Genomic DNA, 24,282 nt, shown 5'->3' on the forward strand with positions numbered 1-24,282 from the left:
TAGGGATGAGTTTTATATGCCTTTTACCACAACAGCATCTAAGCCCTTCTAGGATATGGCCGCAACCTACCCCATTCCTCAATACCTCAGTTTTACACCCTTTTGTTTTAGAGGAAAATCCCATGACTGCATTTAATTCAAACTATCCTTGATCTGTGCTTTATTTGGAAAACGAATCACCTTTGTATGACAGCCAGACAGCAAAGAAAGCTGACATAATAATAAATAGCCTAATAAAGCCAAATATGAGCCTAATATAGCACAAGCAAGTAACTCTAAATTAAACTACTAGCTACCTGACATACAGTATTACACAGAGGAGGTATAAGGGGTTCAAGCTGCAACAACCCCATTGTGGAAGTGCCAGAATTTCACCAGTTCCCTTGCACACAAGCCCACTTGTCCACTGAGCAGATCCAGAGGAAACCATTTCCAAACAGACTGACAAGCTAGTTAAAATAAATGCTTGAATGGGTAGGTAATATTTAACAATGTCATTTCTGTTATGTTAATCACTGTAACCAGTAAAGGATGTGATCATCTGGCCCTTTATGCCTGTAGTGCTCCGCTGGGAACTTGTAGCTGATAAATGACTACAATTTTTGTTGTTATCTAAAGAAAATATTTTCTCAACATTATTGGAAAAGTATTATTTTTGTGCCAATTTTTCAGAGGTCAAGGAGTATATCCTTTATTGCTGATGGGTTTGTACTTGAAAGGTGCATGTTTAATAACCCATCACCCTTTCTTCTCAGTCTTCTTTATAATAGATATAGCTACCCTTTAAAGCCAGAGATCAACAGAAGAGTATAAAAATGGGATACGTTTCTGGATCCATATAATACAGACTTTCTGGTGCTCCTTTCTATTTCCAGACTGAGACACAGCCTTCAATTTATCTTTGCACATTCCAAAAAAAATCATTTATCTCCAGTTATTTAATTAAGTGGGGAGATACTGCCCCCAAAAAATCAATTTTACACCACTAATCCACTATGGCTAAGTATCTCTCTCTGTTGCATGATGCAATACTCATTTTCTCATAAAAGCTGTCCATTGTGCCTTTAGGTTTGCCTAGCTGTTATGTGGCCTAGGTCTTTTACATGTAATTTTTTTTACTGAGGTTGGTTCCACCCCATTAAAGACACTGACTACATTTGTACACAGAAGGGAACAGTACAGTCACTCAACTATTATTCCACGCAGTGGATATTTAAGCCAATGGACTATGACATTGATACATGCCACATAATCATACTGACCTCAGGTTATTTTTCCTTCCTCTAATTGGTTCACTGTTTCTATTAATTTGTTTATCACTGTTTTCAGAATTTGATCATAACTCCCACTCTACAGCCATGACAACGCTTTCCTTGTTTTTTATTGACCAAGCTTTAGGAAACTTTCTATTTTAATGACAATTTAAATGAATTCTTCCTGTTAAGGTCAACAATCTTGCAGATTGTTAACTTAATCTGCCAGCACTGGCAGAGCCAGCATTTGAATTATCAGTGATGATGCCATTAATTTGTAACTTACAGAAATCTCGAATGCCTATGCCAAAGGTTGATACACTTGTGAACAAAAAATATCTTGCAAAGACACTGTCTTGCTCAGGTGCATGAATATGGGTTACGGCACTTTCATGATTAATTGATCACATTTTCCCTGAATGCGTACCAGGCCAACAAAGAGAAAATCCTCAATAACAAACAATTGGTTATGCTTTGTGTTGGCAGTCTCAAAGCTCATAATCTTCAAGGTAACTTAAATTACAAAAAATATACTGCATGTCATGCTGTTTGTCATTTCATGTATACTCCACTCACACTGAAACTGTCACCTTCACTCAAGACCTAAGTAAGAAAACGTGCTTAGAGGCTCCTCCTTTCCTTTCCTAGTTGGTCTTTTCAACATAAGGTTGCAGAACAATGGATAAAGAAAAGCTCTTCATATCCATTTTACCATCAAGTTTCCAAGGCAGTGAAGACTTCAGGTGAAATCTAATGAATGACATGGATACCAGTGGGAATTCATCTCACAGGGGGAGCTAGAAGAAGGTAAGGAGAGAGCAACATGAGGCCACCTTTTTACTACCTTGGCTGCAGCAGCTGGGAGAGGGTGAGACAGGTCTGACCACAGTGGGTACCATGACTCAAGAGTCCAGCTTCACATGTAGTTAAAACAGACACCAAATGTGGAAATAACAGTCACCTGGACAACTGTTTTCTTCTCTTCACAGGATTCTCCCACAGCAAGGCCAGGAGAAGATGGAAAATTTGTTCTTCACCCCTGATTTTATAACAATAGGTCTGCAAGGCCTGTGAGGGTCACCATGCTCTGTAATTTGTTCTCAGCTTGGTTAAAGATAGAATGAATCTGCTAGTCATCTGAAAGCTTTTGCGAGTGAGTGTTGCCCTGAGGCTACAGAAACAAGATAAAAGCGAGACTACTGGGAGAGTTGCATGCATCTGAGTAACTGTTTCAGGCTCTCTAAAAGTTGAAACTCAGTGGTTTACTCAGTATTTGGAAGGATACCTCTATAGCCAAGGGGCTAGAAACACATTTCTTTTAAAAGGAGGCTTGGATTCCATACAGCATGCATATCATTCATGCTACATAAATATATTACACAGGCTGGATCTGGACTCCTCTTACTTCTAATTTATGAAGTACTCTGCATAATTATATACCAGTGCGAGTAAGAACTCTGGAGGAATTGCAGAGAAAATAATAAATGATAATTCTATCAGTGAAAAGCTACCTTGGTAGGAGACCTGGTGCTGTTGGCGGGGTCATTCCAAATTCCACGTATCTCTGTCAGAACAATGAACAAACAAACGAATCACAAATTAAAACCAAAATGCATACTCTGGGAAGTCCACTGTCAGCCTTCTAGGTGATGAATGGCAGAGATCACTAGGCCTGTATGTGTGACTTGATTGCAGCCATAAGAGCTTAGTTTTACAAACCCCGAAGCACAAGAAGATCTGGGAATCACTGCTGCAGTGGGGTAGCAGTCTCTTCTGTCTGATCAGAGTCTTAACTTAAAAACCTTTCAGAAATACTTTCTCTCACTTGCAGAAGATCAAGGGCTGTTCCAATGTGTACTTAGCTTAAAACTTTCAGCAAATGAAGCTTTGCATTTGGACATCTCTTTACACCTCAACCAGCATCAGACTGCAGCAGAGAGACCATAGGGCTCAGACTCAACAGCCCACTGGCATTATGAAACTTGTACTGAATTGTTGTGGAACTCGAAATGACCTGAAAGATTATCCACGTGTCTCCAGTGCTCCATAAAATGCAAAAAAAAATACACAGAAATTCTGCTTCCCTATCCCTCTCCTCTTGAAAGCACTCGGATACCCTGCTGCAAAATATGACCTAAGCCAAATACACTCTTTTTTTCACTGTCAAAATAGGAACTAGCATATATTTTTTTTTTAAAAAAGAAGTTTTACTCTTGGACATAACAAGACTGATCTGCGGAAGATCATAACTGAGAAGAACAGAAACATTTTCCTAAAGGAGGGGAACTCCTGTCTTCTCCTGTGGTTGGGATGGGAAAACGGAAAAGAATCCAAACCGCTTAAAAAGCAAGTTCACCATCTTATGACGGTCACTTCTGAACTCTACTGGCTCCAGAAACTGCTACACATTTGTGACAAAGTCCTGACAGCAAGGGCACAATAACAGTGAGCATGGCTCAACTGGTGCTAACTACCTGCCCAGAAAAGCCTTTTAAATTGCATCACTCACATTAAATTGTTTTTTTACTGCCTGAGTTGGACCATAAGGTGATCCCCACTGGGTGCATGTGGTTCCCTTCCCTGCTCGAGCAGGAGTGTTGTTTACCGGCTGTCCTGCAGAGACCCCGGGTGGCGTGACGGCCGTGGAATTGGCTGCTTGGCTGCTGGGAGCCACCAGTGCAAAAGCATCATCCAGCAGAGAGTGCATGGTTTGCCGAGCCTCTTCAATGGATGGCTGTGGTGGGATGTACTGGGAGACTGGGTGGGAAGGCAAGCCGGGGAACTTCCCCAGATCAGCTGAAGATGATGTCTGAGGTTCAGCAGGCAAGTCTGGATCAGACTGGAGGAAAAGGAAAGAAGGTGAAGGGCAGTCACAGGGAAGATCTAAACAGACAGCTTCCAAGTCCCTGTGGGTCTTAAGTATGAGCAACATTTTCTTTGCTAGAACCACAATGAGATAAATGGCACAAGTGCTAGTGCTGGACAAAACCTGCCCCTTACCCTTCCCACCTCTGTATGCATGTATACATGCACATATATAACACTAGTTGTTCAAATACTTCACTCAGTGGGATCTGAAAGACAGACAAGGCAGCAGAGCTTTGTGCAGGAGTTACTCTGCTACAACAGAAATCTTGTGGTTTGCAAGCACACAATGAAATCATGCAGAGAATGTTTACTCCACCCAGAAAAAGACAATCAGTTCTGTCTCTATCTTTGACTTCACAGCAGCTTTTGCAGTTCAAATAAATTAATTTGGTCTTCAGCTTACAACTGGCCACATCAGCAGTAATATTCAACAATTATTACCTCCTAGGAAAACACAAAAAGGGAGCTGTTAAGCAACTAAGTGGTTAGCTGCATGGAACTTGGATTTGGATGCATCATCTGAATGGGATTCATATAAGCGCTTCAGAGCAGCAATACCCGAGGCACACACTGCAATTACTACCTGGGATCTTACCACATGGGCCTATTGTTCATCAGTAACAGGAAATTAAACGAGCTTTACAGCAGCAGACTTATTATCAAAGCTCATTCTCACCACTGCACACAGACTGCGAAATGAGTCGTCAAGATGCGAAAGCCTCTACTTCATCAGGAACTTAGCATTCTGAGTACTGTCTCACTACAGATGCGAAAGGGCCTGAGCTTGCTGTGTGACATGTCTTAATTAAACAGCTTCAGATGATAATTCATTCTGCTGCAGCATGACATTAAAATCATCATGCTGTTGTTTGAAGGCAGAGGGAACTGAAGAAATTGACACTGTAGTCATCTGACTGCATACACAGCTAATGGTAAAACTTTAAAAATTCTTAAACCATCTTCCAAGATGAAAACCGTCCAGGGGTTTCCAATATTAGGATTAGGCTTAGTAAAGTTTGCTTAGAAGTGGCTAAAGGTGCCTAAATACAGTTTGTGACATGGATGTGATTGAACAGAAGCATTCTTCAGTGTCTTTGCCTTTTTTAGACAGGAAACAAAATTAATTTTCAAGACATTGTATTAGAATTGTTTCAAGTTACTGTAGCACAAAGACATGTTCCTGTTTCATTAATAATTAATTCCCACATTTTAGAGATGAGAAAATTTCTCATGAAAAGAACTGAATCTTCCAATCTGTGAAAGCAAAGGATGAAATTTTCTGTAACATATGAATATATAACATCCAGCAAATTGGACTAGAGTGAAGCTATGTTCAAGATATTGCAGAACATGCCAAACACACTTCCATGTGCATAATACATCGGCATTAATGAAAAGAAGGTTTTGGTTCTTGGCCTCTTTAATATCAAGGAATACTTGGCAGAATTTTACTGCTTAATACTGACAGACTGCCAATGAAATCCTTGTTTCACTTTGATTTACATGGCACTGAAACTAGCCATATAGACCACAGTCAGAAGGCCAAAAACCTTCCAATGTCACAACTGTCATTACAATTATCACAACATTCCTGTCATTCAAGAGACATACATACAATATATGCAGAATTATTGACTCCTGGAGGCCTTTTGTATGTCCCATCACTGTCAGTAGTGATTAACCTGTCCTTTTCTGCATCAGTCGGACTACCATTTATCTGATGTCGCCGGCGCTGCTTGGGAGAACGTTTTGCACGAGAACTTAACAGGAAGAAAACAAAAAGCAGAGAGAGAGAAAAAACGAACAGACAAGACAAAGGTAATTGTATTTCTTTTTGCAATTTTTCTTCTCATCCCACTCAAGGTTGAACTCCTCTGCCCATTCCCTCCAAGTCGTCCTTACCTCAGCCCCGTTTCTCTTCCTTTTCCCAGTTTTTCATGCCAGTTACATTAGTTGGCCTTGAATCTCCCTCCGCAGGCTTCTCCTAATAACACTTTCATTGGCAGCTCTCCAAACTGTCCCATTCCTTCCCCAAACTCTCTCCAGTGTCACCTCCCTTCTACATCAAAGTTGTCCATGCTCCAGCCCTGCTCCCAGTGCCTCTCCAGACCTCCCAGTCCAATGTCTGACACATTTGCAGTAGCAGAACAGACCACACTGCCAACGAGGCTCTGTGCTTGGCATGTTTGGTTTAACCCTCTACCAGGCAAACCAGCCGAGGAACCCATGTAGCTGGAGAAAAGCTAATTTCTGTCAGTGTGGAAGCGGTCACAGGGACACAGTGCTCCAGGAACAAAGCATCAGTATCCATCAGCCGTAAACAGGGCCAAGGGAAGACTTTCTCTGAAAATACAAGGCCAGGAAGGCAGATCCACGAGGCTGAGAAATGTGCCTCATTACCCAGAGGGAATATATAAAAGGTTATCTTGTTGATTTGTGAATTTGCCTTTAAAATTCAGGATCTTCATGCTTCTTAAGTTGTTCAAGGGTTTCCTGATTTTGCATGTTTTCCTCTCTTAACAAAAATATTATTTCTTGCAGCTTATATTTTCTGTGCATCTTTTTGGTAGTGCTTATATTGCAACTTTGATCCCCCTACACCACACAAAAATTATTTAAAGAAATGCTAGAGCAAATACTAAATTGTTTTAAGATAGTTTTCATACATTTGGGGTTATTTACCAAGAATTCACTGCTGAGAACTTGTAAAAGAATAACTTGAAAACAAAACAGAGTGGTATATACTGAAATAAATAAAAATGTTTAAACACTCCAAGCCTTTTCACCTAGATAACTCAAACTCAGCTAGCGATCAAAATTATTTTAAGCTCTGAAAGTTCACAAGTACAGGTTTGACGTACTTTGGACATTGACTCTAAAAGAAAATGGTTCTTTCCCATCTTTGAAATCCCTACCTCTTCCTGGGCTCTATGAAGACAGTAGGCACACTGCCTCCAGGGTCCAAGATCTTGTCAATCTGCATCTGTGCCTTGCGATATATTCTGTGCTGTTCTTTGGAGTCAACCACCATCACATCATCCACCACTGGAAATTCATAGTGCCCTTTGCGCTTGGCACGAAGACGAATCTTATTGCGGTGATGCTCAATCTCAGATTTATGCCTCAGGGCTGTTTGTATCTTAAAGGAGGAGTGGAGAAAAAAAAAAAAATCAAGTGTGTTTTTCATTTGTAGTTTTTGCAAACAGAACTTTTTTCCGCTCTTCTGTAAACCTCTACTTCTCACCTCCCTGCCTGCCCCTATCTCCCTCCTCCCCCAAATCTCTGAAGGATTAAACTATGTCACATAATTTGTAAACACACTTTCTTTCTTGGATATTTTGCAGTATGCCCATTGTCTCCCCAGGCAGATGTACTATTATACAGAATACAATAGGTGCAAAACAGCAGGTGCAATTGGAGAGAGGTGGCAGTTTGTTAACAAAAGGCAGGAGGAACACGAAAAAGTCCTGCTGTCTGCTAGAAGTGACACTGCTCTGAAAAAATAAGACTCATCAGTACCGGCTATATCTACCTTTGCTTGTTTAAACAGAGATACATTTGATCAATAGTGTTGAAGCCTGTCACCAATTCCCTTTAATGACCTTAATTAAGAAGAAGAACTTAAGAAGAAGAACTTAAGAACTTAAAGAGCTAATTGAGCTCATAACTTGATGCTTCTGCTGAGCGTGAGAGACCAGCACAAGCTACGCAGAAACGTAGCAGCAATACAAGGACCCAGCTCCCGAGATGAACATGGTGTTATCAGCTCTACCTTTTCTTGCAGGCTGCGCTTTCACGCCTCTCTCTCACCTCTTTTTCAAATCTCCTGGAGTGTATCTTATCATCTGGGGAAAGCTATCATAACACCACAGTTTTAAGTCCTGGCCCAACACTCACTGAAATCATTCTTATCAATGGAAAAAATGTGGGCACCAGATCAGGTAGAAACAACTGCTCTACCTGTGCTGGCCTAGTTCTGGAACACATCTGCAGCAGCAAATTAAAAACCAAATAAAAATTGATTTTTGTCTATTCTCTCATCAAAATCTCCCAAAAGCATAAAAGGGACACAAGCCAGACTTAGTCTTTACATTTATATTTAGAATTATATGTCTTCTGCCCATATAATCAGATTTTGTCTTGTGGCCCCTCTTGCCTACGTATACTGGATGTATTTACCTCTCTTCTGCAAGGTACTCAGAAATACAGTATCTTAACATATTTAAGTTAGAGGTTTCAGTAATCTTCCACTCTGAATTATGAGAAGATGCCATCTTAGGCCCAGTACCAAAGCAGGGTGCAGGTACACGGTACTGTCAGGCAGCATATGATGTGGTTTTCTCTCCTAACGTCCCAGGCACGCTCATTCTGCTTAGAGTAACCCAAGTCTCAGAGAATGCAGGAAGTTTCTATATGCTTACAGTCAGATAAACACATCAGACATTGGAAGCAATGAATATGCTGCAAATTCACACCCCAGAATTACTTGAGATAACCCCCATCCCAAGCTGCTGAAAAGTCAAAAGAATGGTGTAGAATGAAAACCAAGGTGGGTCAGACGTTCCAGTTCTCTAACACAACTCCCGTAAGTCGTGTCCTGCTGACTAGCAAAAGCACGGTAACACAAGCTATCCTGACCATCAAATTTGCTCCTCTCTCAGTGTTTAAGTTTCATTTTAGGTATCTCTTAAAAACAGGTCAGATTATCTCTTTGGACGGAAATAGGATTACTCTTGCAACTTGTCAAAATTCGACTCCTCAGGAACTAACGAGGAACTCCTGATAACAAGCACCTGGATACTTTTCACTTCACTCTTGGCTGGGCATATGGTCCTCCACAAACATTTAAAACACTTCAAAAATACCTCTTTATTAATTTTGTTGGTCTCTGCCACTCGATCAGAAAGCACCGAGTTCTGAACCGGAGGTGCTGCCATCGGTTGCATAGCAATCAGCTGGATCTTGCTGGGGACCCGTCTGCTGGCATCTGAGGAACGCGACATCCTATCCACGTGTTCAAAAATAGAGGCTGAGGAGTGCTGTTCGTTTCCACTGCTGGTCTGAGGAGGTCCTAAATCACCAGAACAAATAGAGAGAAAAGTAGTGCCGCTAGGGTTATCTCAGTCAAATGTTAAGCTCTACAGATGCTATGCTACAAGAATATGCCTTGTTTTCCATCTGTGTTTAATTTGCCCTATAGGCCTTCCAGCTGATCCACATTTAGTGTACAAGTTTATCCAGTGGTTTGCAAATTATAAACATTTTTCCATTATATTTCCAGAAGGCGAGTTGCCATTTTTTATTTCTGTAAATCAAGCTCTTGGCATTTGCAACCCCCCCCAAAATCTCAATCTACTTTAGTCAAAAAAAGCTGTTCTAAGTACATAACTGCTAATGGTTCCTCTTATCAGTACTTAAGGAGATGCAAATTCCTCAAATGGAGGTTCAAAGAGCAATAAAAGATGTCTCACTGCACTGTTTTCTTCTCTGTGACAGGATAAACAGTTCACATAGTAATAAGCAAGGTGCACAAATATTGCCACACTGCAATTTTTTGAAGAGGTTATATCAACTCAAATAGGATCACCAAAAGATGTTATGGAAACTGACAGATGTGAAAGTTGTGGCCCTGGTCTTGCCAACAGTTAATTGTATCAACAGAAATGGGTCATCTCCCTCAAAAGACTTGGAATCTTTAAAGTCACTCCAGTGGTTCGCAGTTAAGCACATATTTAAGTATTTTGTTTGCTGGAGCTATGCCTACAACAGGAACCATTATGTGGATTAGGCTTGCAAAGACTATTGAAGACTTGCAAATTAATCTTTTGTTTTGTCCACATGCTAGCACCACAAATTCATAAAATGCTTTTCACTGTCAAATACAAGCAATAAGAGATTAAGGTTTGTGACTGCTCTCATGGAGGAACACAAGAGAGTAGAGGGACATAGTCCCTCATCCTTGCACAGACTCTAATAACAGGTTGTGGTTCTCAGATTCAAATCAAGAGAATCTGATTTGATTCTGATACAGAATCAATTGTTGATCAACTTGATCCAACTCCAATAGACAAGATGGAAAAGAAAACAGACACTGCTCTGATCCGTATCTATCTCTTTTCTGTAGCTATTTATATGACAAATTACCATTTGTCATCTTCACAGCCCCATCGTCATGCATTTCTTAGAAGCATGCAAGCATGGCCTCTCTGAGAGAGGGGCACAAGATATATTACATAGTTAGTGTGGATCCCTCAGAGCAATCCTGTAGTCAAGGGGAATCTAAAATTCTGCATCCATCTTTCCTGTTTTCCCATACATTAGTCATGTTTTCCAATGTTTCCAGTTGAACAGCAGTTCTCAAAGTCCACTAATGTCCAACAAAAAAATTTAAGGTTATTTTCATATTACTTGGTTAGCAAGGTCTAAAATGTTCGATTATGTTGACAATTCACTCTGAATCTTTATAATTTCATTCACAACCTTCCCTTTTGCACACACAAACAAGTGCTTGGCAGAGGCCTCTTAGCTGGAGTGGTTCTTAAACTCATTTTGTAAGACTGTCCAGAAGTCCCACTGTCAAATTTTGCTAAGGCTCTACATTAACATTGTATGTTACTCTCTTTTGCAGAAAAGATACGCAAACACACAAAATAACCCATAAGCTGCACCTGACCTTTAAATCCTCTTTGTGTGCATACACTGAATGTGTCTATAAATACAAACCACGATGGAAGTACAGTAAAGTAGATAAGAAAGCCAGGAACTGGACAGTGCTGTAAACATGCAACAAAAGGAGAAGTTGTTTCTAAGTCAACACATGAATGAGTTATTTTAGAAGTTTTGACAGAGTGAACAAGAATGGTTTCTCATTTCAAGGTTCTTATATTACACTATTGTCCATGGTTAGAAAACCTTCCTTTAAAAGCTATCAGATGGAACTATATGAATGAAATTTTGATCTCAGACTAGACAGCTGAGGCTGAAAAATAATGGAGAGGAATTAATACCCAAATAATGGACAGAACATATTTAAACAACTAGTCCATATAGGTCACATGTCAGTGATCAACGTTCATCACTGTTCCCTGAATTGAAACTACTAATTGAACTGAAATGTCAGGAAAATTAAGTGCTCTGCAGGAAGCTATGATTTCATATGAAAACCAATACAGCTGGAGATAGAGGAAGGCTTCCTGTACCTTCTTGAAATAAAAACAAGGGACACAGCAACCAAGATGCATAAAGCCTAATCCAAACCCACGTAAAGTTGAGAGGAATCTTCCCCTGATTCACTGGTATTTGAATCATGCCAGAGCATGCAGTTTCAGACACATTTTGCACAGTTTCTTCATGTGTAGATCATGTCCCCAGGATGCAGCCGATGACTTTCATTCGTTGTACAAACCCAACAATGGAAAGCATCATAGCCAGCCTTATATCCATACTTCTAGACTATTATAAGATGGAAACTGCTATCAGAAGACACAGTCCTTAATTTATCTCTAGATAGGGTATGTGTTATCAAAGACAGGGTCAGATTTCTGCTACCCCATCTTTGCTATGTCTCAGTCCTGACCAGAAAAAAAAAATAGGTTGTGAGAAAATATTTGTGCTTCTTTGCAGGTAGCCAGCAAAGTCTTGGGCTTCCAGTAAAGATGCTAACAATTTGTATAACTTGTTTATACAAAGTTAGTTTCAGGACCAACAGCTGCCTCAGTTTTGCTTCTTTCACAGTGATGTTTTCCTCAATAATTTGAAAGAACTGGGAGGAAATTAGAAAAATGTGCCTAAATTGGATGACTATAATTTGTGTTACTGAGAATTTTTTATACTTCAATAGCTCAAAAGCAATTTTGTTTTTTTTAGACTCAGAAGACAAATCCTTCCATCCCTAAGATATAATTGCATCTAACCCAGCACCTCTATTCATATTTGTACTCAACTACCAGCTCTGGTTACTTACCCACTCTGTTTGCTCCTGACAACGTAAAGGAAAAAGAAGAGACAACACAGTAATTATTACAAATAATTCAGCTGGAATGGTAACTGGAAAGAAACACAGCAGTAAGATGATTGCATTTACTTTTGAATGAAATGCATGAACTCGGATCAAACTGCCAAGCCTCAGCTGCACAAAAAGGGAGCCGAATCTGCCATTTAACAGAGAGCTCTCCACAGACAGTGCCTCCAATTCTGAACGCTAAAAATAGTCCCTATGATTACCAAACTAGAGGCACGAAATTCTGGGGAAAAAAAAAAAAAAAAGTATATTTGATCCAGGAAGGGCATGATAGGTTAAAAGGACACATCTTACACAATAACCTTGCTGCCTTTGCCAGATAATTCAGAAGCATCAATACCTAACATTTCTACACCAAAAGGACATGTTAAATCTTACACAAGGGTTTTAAGCTCTGATGGAAAATGAAGAGAGAAAAATGGAGTTCCCAGGTAAGAAGAAATGGGGAGAGCACTAAATCAGGGCAACAGAATTCAAGTCAGATAGGTTGGAGTAACTCATCAACCATCCTGAAATGAGCTCTCTCATAGCACAGTTGTTTTCTTATATATGTACTTGGGCATGACTTTTGGTCCTTAGAGCACACCTAAAGCACTGAAAAGCTATACAGCATCAGTACAATATATTCTTTTTGTAAACTGTAAAGTACATACAGCATTCACTGCGTGCTGAATTATTAGGAAGTATAACTTCCTAGTCTACATTAGCAGGTGCCGTGCTTTGTTTTCTTGCACATCGGTTACAGAGGAAGGCCTGCTCCTTCACCCTTGCTGTTCCAGAAGCAGTCCACATTATGAAAGTTTAAGAATCACACACTATTTAGCTTGCTGTTTAGCCACTCATGAGCTAGTAGTTTATATAAACTATCTTACACATTCCTCAATCTCATTTCTTCGACATAAGCAAAAACTGAATATTGCCTGCTAAGATCTGAATTTCACTGGCACTGCAGTCCTCAGTAGACATCTTTACATCTCAGCTGGTATTTCAAGGAGTACGTGGAAAAAACATTCAATAAACCAAAGAAACTGCTCACAATGTTGTCAATATTTTCTTCTTCTCAGTTTCTGTTGCCACCAAGGCCATGTATACTAAGAACAGATGGGGATATCACAAGCTCACAATTCAGTATCAGAATTTTCTCTAGGAAAACTATTGTGATACAAGGCAAAGATTGGGTAACTAAATCCTCAAGCAGGAAGCAAGCCATCTAAACCCAGAAGATTCTCAGAAAAAAAACCCAAACAATTAGTGTTCACATAGGCACAGTTAACCACACACTTTTAAACAGGAAAAGAATTTAGAAGAATGTTTTAATTTAAAAATGAAAGTGGGTTTGCAGCATTTTATCAACTTTTCAATGAGGAATGAAATGTATCTTAGGGTACCTCCAAGACAGATGCTGGCACTTCAACTGGAAGGAGGATGGTTCTTTACAAAAAAATGTCACTGTTATTAATGTACCAGCACTGGATTTTCATCTGTCTAAAGCACAATCATTAAGGCATTTTGATGCCTGAATTAGAACTTATTTGTAAAACATTTACATTTCTGGTGGTGGGTTTTTTTTTTTTGAAGTTACAGTTACAGACACACACCCAGGCTGTATCAAGTCCTCCTGTGACCTCTACTGCCCATGTAACTGCAAGACTGCTACCAGGAGAGCCACAATTAGGCCTAAATGGAAAGAGGTTTGCTGTGGGTGTGTGGGAGAGAAAAGGGGAGAAGATTCATTCCTGCTAAGAAGTTACTTTCAAAAGCTTGCTGGAATGAAAGGAATGTGTAGATATTCAGTTTCAAGAGAAGAAACTAAATGAAAGAGGAGAGGAAGGAAATTTTTCACAACACAAACCAGAAAAATCAACAGCCAGAGATGAGTTTAGAAAAGTTATAGCACTTAAGTAACTCTAACTCTTCAACCTGAGTAAAGCACTGCTAGTGCACACAAGGAAAAAAAGGAAAGTAACAAACCCTTCTTCACTGCTTTGCGTGGTTTGCCCTCATTTGCAACAGCTGATGGTCTTGCAGTTTCTTCTCCTGTCTCTCTCCCACTGGATTGTTCACTTGCTGTGGAGTCGGCATCTGATGGCGAAACTCTGCCACAAACATCAAAAAACAAACAAACCAACATGCAACATAAGTTTGCAAAGGGGCACAGTTGTCACACACAAAGAATCCTGTGCTAAAGTATCTTGTGAAGACTGCTAATATTTTCCACTGTTTATAAGTAAATTTATAATAAATTATCATAGTTAAGATATTCATCGCAATGATGTTACTGTTGTGTGTGAAAACTGACTGCAACAGGATTCACATGTGACAAGATTGTTAACTAATCTTTCCTTTAAAATATACTTCAAGAAAACACTCTGCATTGATAAGTAGTAGTTTACTTTTCAGACAAAGGAATTAGAAATAAGAAACCTGTAGAGGTAATTAGTCTAATATTCAGACTTGCTAACTTGCTGTTCTCTTACTAACACTGCAAGTCCACATGTGTATTTTCCTGACTAGTTAAATGTAGGGTCACTCAGAAATGCTACTTTTATGTATTTATCCATGCAGTCATGAGATTCTTAAAAACATTAGTTACTGACAAATTACAACCTCAGTGTTTATAATTTTTGTGGGTGATTACAGAAAAAAATATACAGAAATACTGTGATTTTCCCCAATAGAATACTTCAGCTGTAAAATTATTGAGATAGTATAAAAAACAGAAAAAATACAGAGCATACAGCATTGCCCAGCTGATGCCAAAGCCTGTCTTTTCATATGGGACCAGCCTTTGTGATCGTGTCTCTAGTGACCATTTTGTCTTGCGAACATTCATATTCTATTCCTGCATTAACTGCGTGAAGTGCAAGATTTGCCTGGGTTAGATGGAGATCTGAACTAGTTACTGGAGCTCTTGGCTAAATATCAACCTGCCTAAAGCACACAGACTAAGATAACTACACCCAGCCAGACAAGTTCATTGGAAGTTAAACCAACTCCTCACAGCAGGCAATGCTCCAAATTCAACTCCCCTTTTCCTCCTCCCCAAACAATGCACTGATAATTGAATTCTGTCTTTCATTCTTCTCTGCACGACTGTAATACTAAGTCATCACATCCCAATTAAAAAAAAAAATAGCAGGGAAAAACAGAGAAATGTTTCTCAATGAGCTTACAGATCTGCACAATTGCATCTTTTCTTATTTTCTAAGGTGGAGGGGGTGGGCAGAGCTATCATCTCCATCACCTTTGTCTTGGTTCAGCAGAGTAGAAGGCTGGAGTTCTGTTTCCAGATCTGTTACTGACTTTCCATTTCACCTCACTGGGCCTTGTTTTCCTTTATACTATTTCCTCAGTCTATTCAAATTATCATTAACTAAATTATAGGAACATAAATAGTGCTGAGTCAACAGTCATCAAAAGTGCTGAGGAATTTGCAGTCGTGTCCTCTCAAGCCAAAACAACAGGTCCAGCTCTCAGCTGGAGCCTAGAGATTCCATTCTTTCTGAGATCGGTTGTTTTTCTTGTTTGCTGTTTTTCTACAGATACAGAACGTCTACTCACATCACCACTGTATTTCCTGGCATTCAACATACAGTCCTGAATTGCACTGTGATGAACTGAGTTCTGTATTTCCTCACAAAACAGAAAACAACTAAAACCAACATAACACACTGTGCTATCATTTCACATTTCAACTTCTGCCTCAGGGAATAAATGTTTTAAATCTCAAGCTGACATGGGCATGTCAGCGTGTTAGGGAGATGATGGTAACATCTCCATAGTTAAGCCTAAAGGGAGATTTGCTCTTAACGGAGGATAAGGGAAAAGAGGGAAATTCTCCTTTTTGAAGTGTTTGAATTTATATGCTATTAAAAAAATAAATATCTTTGTTCCAAATTTGAACAATGATTCATTATTGTCTTCTGGGGAAGCATTATAATGTTAGCTCCTGAAAATTCTTCCTGCTTCATTTTCTGAATTATTCTAGATAAAATACAGTAACAGCCTCAAGTTTAAATATTTTTCTTATGCTTATATGCATTTGAATATAGATACTTTTCCCTCCCCTTAAGTATCATCTCTGTCTTAGGCCATTTTTGAAAGAAACACAAAACCACTAGTCCTCAGGGTTTACATTCGTTTTAATTTAAGCTACACCAAAATGAGTTAGCTCATTTTTCTTCCATTATTTTCCAATTTTGCCCACCTTCCACTGTACCACTGGTAGTCTACTACTTGCAAGGCCTATAGGGAGTTAGGAAGACAGTCTCAGCATCTTAGAAGGTGGAAACTGAGCTGTGCGAAGCCCATGTGGGGAAGATGAAGCAAGAATCTTAGGGCAACTGGGGCTTGAGAGGAAACACAGAAGTTTGAGCAGAGGATCAAGATGTGTCACAGACACCTCCAGCTCAGGAAGAACCATTTCTTCCTCCCACCCTGCCATAGCATGAGGGTAAAAGCACGGGGGATCCTGAGCTGGAGACAAAGGAGTGCAAAAAATGAGAGGAAGGGAGAAGAAGAATTATGGGAAATTGGAGCAGAGAGGAGCTGTTTGTGACTCACCATAGCACTTCTTTCCTCAGGGCTCCAATTTTTTCCCCACCTATTACTTTCCCACTTATGCTTTTTTTTCTTTTAAATGCATAGATCCTTCTTCACTGCATAGCTCTGTTACACCACCTATCTTACAAACATAATCCTTTCCAGCAAGACACATTCACATCATTTGATTTTTGGAAAAGTTTGGGAAGTTACTGCTGAAGTTTGACAGACACTTCTCCACTTGGACAACTGTAAATTTGCACTCCCTTTCTGGAATAAAACTGGTTTGATATGAGAGTTGCCAGATAGCCACAAATAAAAAACCACCAACTATCTTCCATGATTTTTTGAGATACTGCTTTTTTCTGGAAATTCCAGCTTACCATATATGTACTGATCACTATTAATGTTATTGAAACACACTGCTATTCGTCACTGGTTTCTGCTTGTTTTTAACCACCTGTTGCCTTAGTTGCTAGAGGTCACTATGAAGTGAATGCATCAGAAAATACACACTTTATGTTTCCACTAAATAAGCAGTGATTTGACTCCAGCCAACTTAGTAGTGCCTTAAATAGTCCTCTTAACTGGGCATGTTGCCTTTAAGAGAAAAATGGACACTAAATTCTCACAACCTTGTACTAATGAGTAGCGAGGTGTAACACTGACAGCCCACTATAAAACACAAGTCCCAGAGCTCTAGAACAGTTCTGTCCACTGAAATTGCCTTAAAAAGACAGTAATTGCCAGCCATTAATAAACTCGCATCTACTACAACTTGTTTTTCCTCTGTGAACTGACCTCCCTCTGTGTCGAACAGTCTTTGAAGGCTTTGATGAATTCTTGGATTTGGGGCTGGGCACATCTCCGTTTTCAGATGGGGTAGTGTCCTTAATAGGTCCTGGTAAAGGAGCTGGCTCATGGATAATCAGGACATCATCTTTATTGTGCTGGCCCAGATGCTGCTTAGCAAAATCAAAGCCTTTCACACTGGGGGCTTGTAGCTGTGAGAGAAGAACAAAGACAAAAACCAGGAACAATGAGTGACAATGAGAACAAAGTCTTCTGGGAAGATCTGCAAACAATGGCCATTAGGAGGATGATCAGGATATGGTAGTCTCAGGAATGAACGTAAGAGCTGCAGAGAAAAGGAAAATAAACCCCCCGTGATTCTGTCATCTTACTTAAGTAGATGATACACAGTTTAAAACTATTAATCAGCAAAACTATTTAAAAAATAGCTTTCTGTAGCTGCCACATCTTTTTCCAGCTATTTCTTCAGATTTAATCATTGTGTGAGGAGCTTTTTGAATACTTGCAGGTGCAAGGCTGTAGATGCCTGTGTACTGACTGAAATGGTTACCACTGCCAGGTCATCTTTCCATTTGTTTCACTGTTTCCATTTCTTCTTCTCATTTCCAAAAATGAGTGAAGTTAGTTTAAATAGTTGAGTAACATGCCATCACTGACCTTCCTCATTTTGAGCACCCCAAATCTGCAGGAGGTCTGGGAGTTCTTGTACAAACACCTAGTTTAGCTGATGAAACACTTTGCAGATCTGAATTATACAGCAGCCTGGCAATGACTTTTCAGCCAGCACAGATGCCTCCAGCAAAGTACTGAAGATCTGGCTCTTAGGAATTTCATACTGAATAGACAGAAAAATATATAAAAGGCCTTGGAGTGTAGAGAAATTAGATACTTATCCTAGAGAGCTTAATAAGGAATTATGGATTCAATGGGTGTCTTGCTTGAGAAAGACACAGAATTGGGCCTTTCATTTTCATAACTGTATTTATAAAAAAGTTAGTCTCACCTTGTCAGTGACTTGGTTCGGACTTAATTTGATCAAGCCTCCAAGTTTCAAGTTCTCCCGCTGACTTTTTGGGGGCTTTGGAGTAATTAGACATTCTGAGACACTAATTAGAAGAAAGATTTTCTTCGAGTCTCACTCAATTTTATGTAGTTTGGAAGTTGAAAGTGGAAAGAAATGTTAACTCCAGTTTTCAAAGTGCATGTACACACACTCATAGCACACGCATAAAACCTTCTGTGTGTTCCCAGGGCTGATTTCCTGCAAAGCGAAGCATGTGTTGGAGTGCGCGTTTATGGGTGCGTCAGGTTCCAGATGTTTAAATGAACCCCCTTTCATAAAGCTTGGCATACCAGTGTAGCTAACTATAAACACACTCGTCTGATATCATGCCAAAGATAAGCTTGCCTAAGGAATATTCTGAAACAATCTCTTCAAAATATTTTCTCAGTAAGCAAACATTTTCCAAATGGTTCTTAGAAAGGGTGTTGCAGTAGAGCAAACTGCCTATTTAAACCAGTAGATGGCAACAAAAGCTCTCCTGTAAAATCTAACAACTATCTGAAGGGTTGAGGTTTCGGAGTTTATTTCCCAGAAAATGAGTAAGCCTGTTATTTGAACAGATCTGGACATCTTCCACTATATTCCATTTTTGTTGAGCTTCACAACAGTCCCTTCACTTCAGCATTATGGGTGATACAATTACTGAATTTATGTAACTCATCGCAGCCACTGACTCGAAAAGGCACTGTTGGGCTAGACCAGGTGAAGGTGTAACTGTTTCTGCAATTTTTGAGTCATAGTCACCTATTGAATCCTTCCTGAAACTTCCCCCCCACTCAGAGTTGAACATTGTCTTCAGGCTCTTGCTCGCTTAAAAACCAAACCAAACAAATGAACCCAAATTTCTATGCCTTTTCTTTTTTTTTTTCCCCCCAAAGTTTTTGTGAGGAGGAACTTCTCACTTCTGCTGCCAGAATTAGCATGCCAGCTTGCCTAACCCTTTAAATACTCCGTCCTTGTGCCTATACTACCCTGCTGCTGATACTCAATGATCACTTTTTCTATTTCACCAGCCTCCTTTGCCCCAAAGATGATGCCAGTCTTCACCATGTGCTGAGCACAATTATTTCACATACACACAAAAGTGGTGTTCCTCTACCCTTTCTTAAGCACCCTTGACTTGACCTGCAAAGTTACTACTCTTTTTTGAATAGTGTGACAGGTGGGGTGAGCAGGGAGAACTAAAGAGACAAACATTCTAGTAATAATAGAATAACTAGTATGGTTTTATTTAGATTACTGAGTGTGTCAAGCACGTGTTTCAACCTACCTTAGAGTTAACTCTAACACACTGGGTTTGTAAACCCTCTGGGGAGAAAAGCAACATGCAAACATATAAATTTTCCATCTTTTGACTTTGAATAGTCTTATTCCTAGCTGAAGTGCTATGCTGAAGCATAACCTTTCATCTAAGCACAGTTACGGAAACAGATATGTGTACAAGTATGCACACCACAGCAGATGTATGCACAAATGTTTATCTGTAGACAGACCACACAGAAGCTGAACTGAAAGACTGCTAGAATTGCAAAGACAGGCACTCACACTGTAAGAAAAGGCACAGTTAAGATTGTCTGAACAATCACAACTGGATCCTCTCGTACAACCATTGCAGTAGAGTCTTGAATTACAAAAATCATAAATTTGTTTCTTCCACAGGAACCCCCTTTGCTCTCTCCCACCCTTCAGGATCCTTGGCATAGGCTGGGCATTCCGCTGTAAGTCAAAGCTGGGTAGAATCTAAAAATGTTACTTGTAGAACCAGGATGCCCATCTCATTTCATATGCAGAAGCTAGCAAACATGTAATGAAAGGAGAGAATGCAAGACGAGAAAGGATGTATTATTCTACGCACATCTGCAGCTAGAGTGGCTGAGACTTTTTAAGTGGATTTCACGGACATTTGCTGGCAACAGAGGACTGCCAAGTCTCAGGTCTCACCATCCCAGGCCTCAAGAAGCACTCAGCGCAGGCACGGCAGAACCTGCGGCTCTATTTTCCTAAAGCTGCAGGAGGTCAACTCCTCATCTGGTCTTACTCCTCCTTGCCAGGCACAGCCAGTCTCTCCATCACACTCTCTTGCCCCTCTCTCCTTCTGCCTGCCAGCTGCCAGTTCCAGCTTATGCTATCCAAGAGCCTGAGGCTCAGTGCTCCTTATTTCTTTATTTGGCCTCGTAACAACCTCTGTGTACAGCAACAGATAAAAAAACTCTCTCGGCTTTTAAGTGACAGCTCTACAGAGCCCAGAACAGGTATAATCCTATGAGAATTTAACTGGTAAACCTCTAACCAGACTGTCAATCGCATGCAAACATTTTCCCAAAGGTTTAAAAATTAGTCAGAAATGGGCAATTCCCCATCGAGTGGGCATCTCCCTCACACAAAACAACCTTCTGGTCCTGTTTCCTTTCTTTCCCCACCCTGCACCGCCAAAGGCTGAGAACATCCACTAGGGCTTCTCCAAAACGATTTTTAAAATTTGGACAGAGCATTCTATTTTCTCTTAACCTTGTTCTTTAAAAGAACAAGCTCTTCTTGTCACTGTAAAAAAAGATCTAGTATGAAACTGACACTTGAACAGAAAACTTTGGCCTGAATGATTCAAATCTTGCAGAGTTCTGTACAGCCAAATAATAACATTTCTAGATATCTCCTGCTAAAAAAGCTCAAGTTGGCACTACCAGCTACAGTCAATAAATGAATAGAATGCATGTGTATATGTGTTTGCATATATGAATGAAAAATGAAAATACATATATAAAAAACCTGATATATGACTGAATATGAAAAGATGGTCCTCAATGAAAAAAATTATTTATTAAAAATAATACCCATTATTTGAGAAATAGAAATACTAATACTAATGATGCCAACAGAAACCCACTTTGTTTTCTTAAAAAAACCCCAACTACACTGCTGATATCTCACCTCTCAGACCATGGCAACATTTACGACTTTTAACTCAGAATGGATATCAACAAAAATCGACATTTTCCGTGAAAAGTGTCTGAAAGACACTGAAAGACAACTCTGCTTTCTGAAAGACTAGATGGTCAGATCACTGAGACTCAGTGGAACGCATCAATAGTGTTGTTCCAGATTCAAGAGGTTTCCTACAATACAATTTCTTATGAACTTCTGTGTACCACCTGCCACATTCTTCCTTTTCTTTATATCAAGTTATATAGTGTACCAGATTGGACGAACTCTGCTCATCTTAGGACAGGTAGTCAAAATACTCTGTGTGGATCAGTCATCCGCTACTTATAACTTCACCACCACCACATTTGTGCTGATACACTTACCTGTTCAGGTGCTGAAAATGAACCCCTTTTTCTCAGCCTCAAGCGCCTTTAACTAAGACTGCATAAAATCGGTTATTAGTAAAGATTTATTGTTTTAAATGCAAGTTGTTAGAGAAGGTTTTCATTTGTTTTATCTTTATATATTTGTGAAAGGGGAAAGATAAACTACTCTGAAGGTTACCACCAATATAAACATGTCTTAGCTATGGCATTTGTAAGGCACTATATTATTATACAAACGCAGAACCTGCTGAAATCTGAAGAGAAGATAATTTCAAATTGCTAAGCCAAGACAGTGCTTTAATTCCATTGTTACATACTGAAAGAAAAAAAGTATTTGAAGTTCAATCCATAGAAAAATAAAATAATTTCTGCAGAAGCCTACAAAGCCTGTGCACCTTGGTCAAGACTTATTCTATTAAAGCAGCTAATACATTCAGTACCGTTCAAGTCACAGAAATTTAATATGGTTGCCAATATACTGTTTTGCTAGATGCAGAGACACACCAGGAATGTCAATAATGTGTCTTCTCAAGAAAGCGAATACCACACACACAGGTCAGTGAATAATTTCAGCAAAAAGCAGAAGAGAAGAAAGACACTTACTCAGTATTCTTTTTGTAGTTCCTACAAGTGGCGTTTGAATTTAGACATAATATGAAGCATAATGTATTAAGAATATTTTCTCTTAATGTTATACCACAGTCTTGCCTTGTTCCTTCTAGAGATAGACCCATTGAGCAGAGGCTGTTAAAATACATTTCTAAGGAAACAAAGGAGCTAAGTATAATTTCAAAAATAAAACTTCAGTGTTGGTACATAACCTATCCACAGGACAGGTATCCCTGTAAAGAAGTCATAGAATCATTTGGGTTGGAAGGGACCGTCACAGGTCATCTAGTCCAACCCCCAGCCATGAGCAGGGACATCTTCAACGAGATCAGGTTGCTCAGAGCCCCGTCCAGCCCGGCCTTGAATGTCTCCAGGCATGGGGCATCGACCACCTCTCTGGGCAACCTGGGCCAGTGTTTCACCACCCTCAGCGTAAAAAAATTCTTCCCCATGTCTAGCCTGAATCTCCCCTCCTTTAGTTTAAAACCATTACCCCTTGTCCTGTTGTAACAGGCCCTGCCAAAAGTCTGTCCCCATCTTTCTCATAGGCCCCTTTTAGGCACCGAAAGGCTGCAATAAGGTCTCCCTGAGCCTTCTCTTCTTCAGGCTGAACAACTTCAACTCTCTCAGCCTGTCCTCATAGCAGAGCTGTTCCAAGTCCTGCTGAATTATGACTTTACTAATATGCAAGAACATGGAACGTTACCAAAATGACAGGATAAAGAAACTTTACAGAAAAAAAAAGTTTTCAAATCTGCCAGTTTCAACGCAGCAAGGCAATGAAAATCACTGTTCTTAAAATTAATATGGGTTCAAGATGTCAGTTTGATTTAGGATGTCTTGAAGCAATTCAAGATCACAAACTGCCTTCCACAATCTGGTCTTCATACCACTGAACCCTTCTCTGTATACCCAGGGCACCATAGCATAGGGTAGTGTGAATCTACTGTATTCATCTCATGATGCACCAGTAAGGACAATTCTTTGCACCTGCTAGTGTGCTTGCTAGGGTCTTCTTAATTTTACCTCATTTGTTTCACCATGCTTCTACTATCCCATCCAAGATGGTGCCTACTTCTTCCTCCCACAAGAATCATTCATCCATATTGTTTGCAGTGACTGTTCCATGAGATATTTAAAACACCTACCAATAAGTAAGAATTTAGAAGTACTGAGGCATGTTCACCTTTCTCAGTCTCATTTTCCTATTCAGCTCATTCTTCTAATATCATCCCTACCCCTTATGCACATAAGTATACCCTCTGTATTTTTGTTTACTTTGCTCTCCTTCAATGTAAAACCCTTTGGGATCATAGCCAGGGACTGCGTGTAAAGTATGCATACAAATTATACATGCAATTCAATAAAAATAATGTATATCCGACTTAAGAAAAAAGAAATCTTTGTTAATGAAAAAAGCGTATTAAAAGAAAACCCGTTTGTGTTTCTTTTTGTGCCATTGATGCAATTTCCCTATCAAATGGGATATGATGCAACCAACTTGTGCCATCAGAACAAATTCTTTTTCAGTCTACTTTAAAAAAAACTACTAAACATCACTAAGAAATGTACAGAGGGATCCTTCACGGCTGCTGGTTTAGGAAATGCCTTTGAGCTCCAAATGAAATAAAGGTCTCTGATTTGATTTAAATACTTTCACTTGATAACTTTGTACGTATGTAAAAAGAAGTATATGTGCAATGGCAGTTCACCGTATTGCCTCTTAGGTGGGATGCCATCACCCTTCTACCACAGCAGTGTTCCAGCCTGTATCCTCTATGGCAAGCCCCATCTCAAGAAGCAGCA

General features: G+C 39.7%; 1 protein-coding gene across 3 annotated transcripts in view; it reads right to left on the reverse strand.

Moving 5' to 3' along the window:
- Nucleotides 1-24,282, reverse strand: part of KIAA1549 (KIAA1549 ortholog) — a 148,340-nt gene that overhangs the window by 11,435 nt on the left and 112,623 nt on the right. For all 3 annotated transcript variants that reach the window (XM_065653319.1, XM_065653328.1, XM_065653335.1), the window contains exons 11-17: nt 17,485-17,687; nt 14,113-14,237; nt 8,987-9,192; nt 7,037-7,260; nt 5,737-5,881; nt 3,859-4,092; nt 2,765-2,817 (exon numbers count right to left, since the gene is read on the reverse strand). In XM_065653319.1, the coding sequence (XP_065509391.1) occupies nt 2,765-2,817; nt 3,859-4,092; nt 5,737-5,881; nt 7,037-7,260; nt 8,987-9,192; nt 14,113-14,237; nt 17,485-17,687 (1,190 nt within the window). The remainder of the gene's footprint in view (nt 1-2,764; nt 2,818-3,858; nt 4,093-5,736; nt 5,882-7,036; nt 7,261-8,986; nt 9,193-14,112; nt 14,238-17,484; nt 17,688-24,282) is intronic.

Source organism: Caloenas nicobarica, chromosome 1, assembly GCF_036013445.1.
Source record: "Caloenas nicobarica isolate bCalNic1 chromosome 1, bCalNic1.hap1, whole genome shotgun sequence".
Lineage (NCBI taxonomy): Eukaryota > Metazoa > Chordata > Aves > Columbiformes > Columbidae > Caloenas > Caloenas nicobarica.